Genomic DNA, 704 nt, shown 5'->3' with positions numbered 1-704 from the left:
CCTGCTGAAGGAGGATGAGGTGGTGGCACGGGCTGTGGAGGATGACAAGGCTTGTCTTTTGGTACAGAAAGCAGCTGCTCAGGAGGAACAGAGGCTGCTCCACCCTGCAGTCCCAGCTTCTGACATTGCTGCTGCAGGGCTTTTTCTCGTTGCAATTGCTTCCTACTCTTATTCACGGTGTGGGGCCGATGCTGCTGCTCCAAAGGTTCATACAAATCTGTCAGTGGACGAGAGGGAGAAACAGGTTAAAACCAAATCTTAAGATCAAAGGCAGACTCTGTGAATGAGCGATCCTGGGCAGGCAAACTGGTGCAAAACCAGCACAAAAAAGACATGTCAGGGTGTCAAGGGAAGGTAGCACGGGGGAAAACCGAGGAACGTGGAAATATTTTGTTCGCCTAAGAATCAGGAGCTTTAAAGGATCTGAGCATCCCAAATGAGGAAAGGAGTAAGGGGCCTGGACTGAGGGACTAAAGGAGGAACCATGGACAGGAGTGAAGTGACTCTTGGGGGAATCATGGAGAGATGGGTCTAGGACTAAAGGAGGGTCCCAGGCAAACTGGCGGTTTATAAAGTGAAGAACGGGGAAGAATAAGGTGACAGATGGACAAAGAGGAGGCTGGGAGCATGACTGTGGTAGCGGACAGAGAGCTGTAGTGCAGGAGAGGGGGCTGAGATTGAGGGGAGCGGTGAGAGATGGGGCC

General features: G+C 52.0%; 1 protein-coding gene across 1 annotated transcript in view; it reads right to left on the bottom strand.

Moving 5' to 3' along the window:
- Nucleotides 1–217, bottom strand: part of GORAB (golgin, RAB6-interacting) — a gene marked incomplete at its 5' end in the record, with an annotated part of 8095 nt that extends 7878 nt beyond the window's left edge. Inside the window, one exon of the mRNA XM_010140732.1 lies at nt 8–217. Within this exon, the coding sequence (XP_010139034.1) occupies nt 8–217 (210 nt within the window). The remainder of the gene's footprint in view (nt 1–7) is intronic.
- Between the last annotated feature and the right edge of the window lie 487 nt (nt 218–704).

Source organism: Buceros rhinoceros, unplaced genomic scaffold (assembly GCF_000710305.1).
Source record: "Buceros rhinoceros silvestris isolate BGI_N320 unplaced genomic scaffold, ASM71030v1 scaffold21587, whole genome shotgun sequence".
NCBI classification, from domain to species: Eukaryota; Metazoa; Chordata; class Aves; order Bucerotiformes; family Bucerotidae; genus Buceros; species Buceros rhinoceros.
The sequence above is the reverse complement of the archived record's forward strand: the minus strand, read 5'-3'. Positions and strand labels throughout refer to the sequence as shown.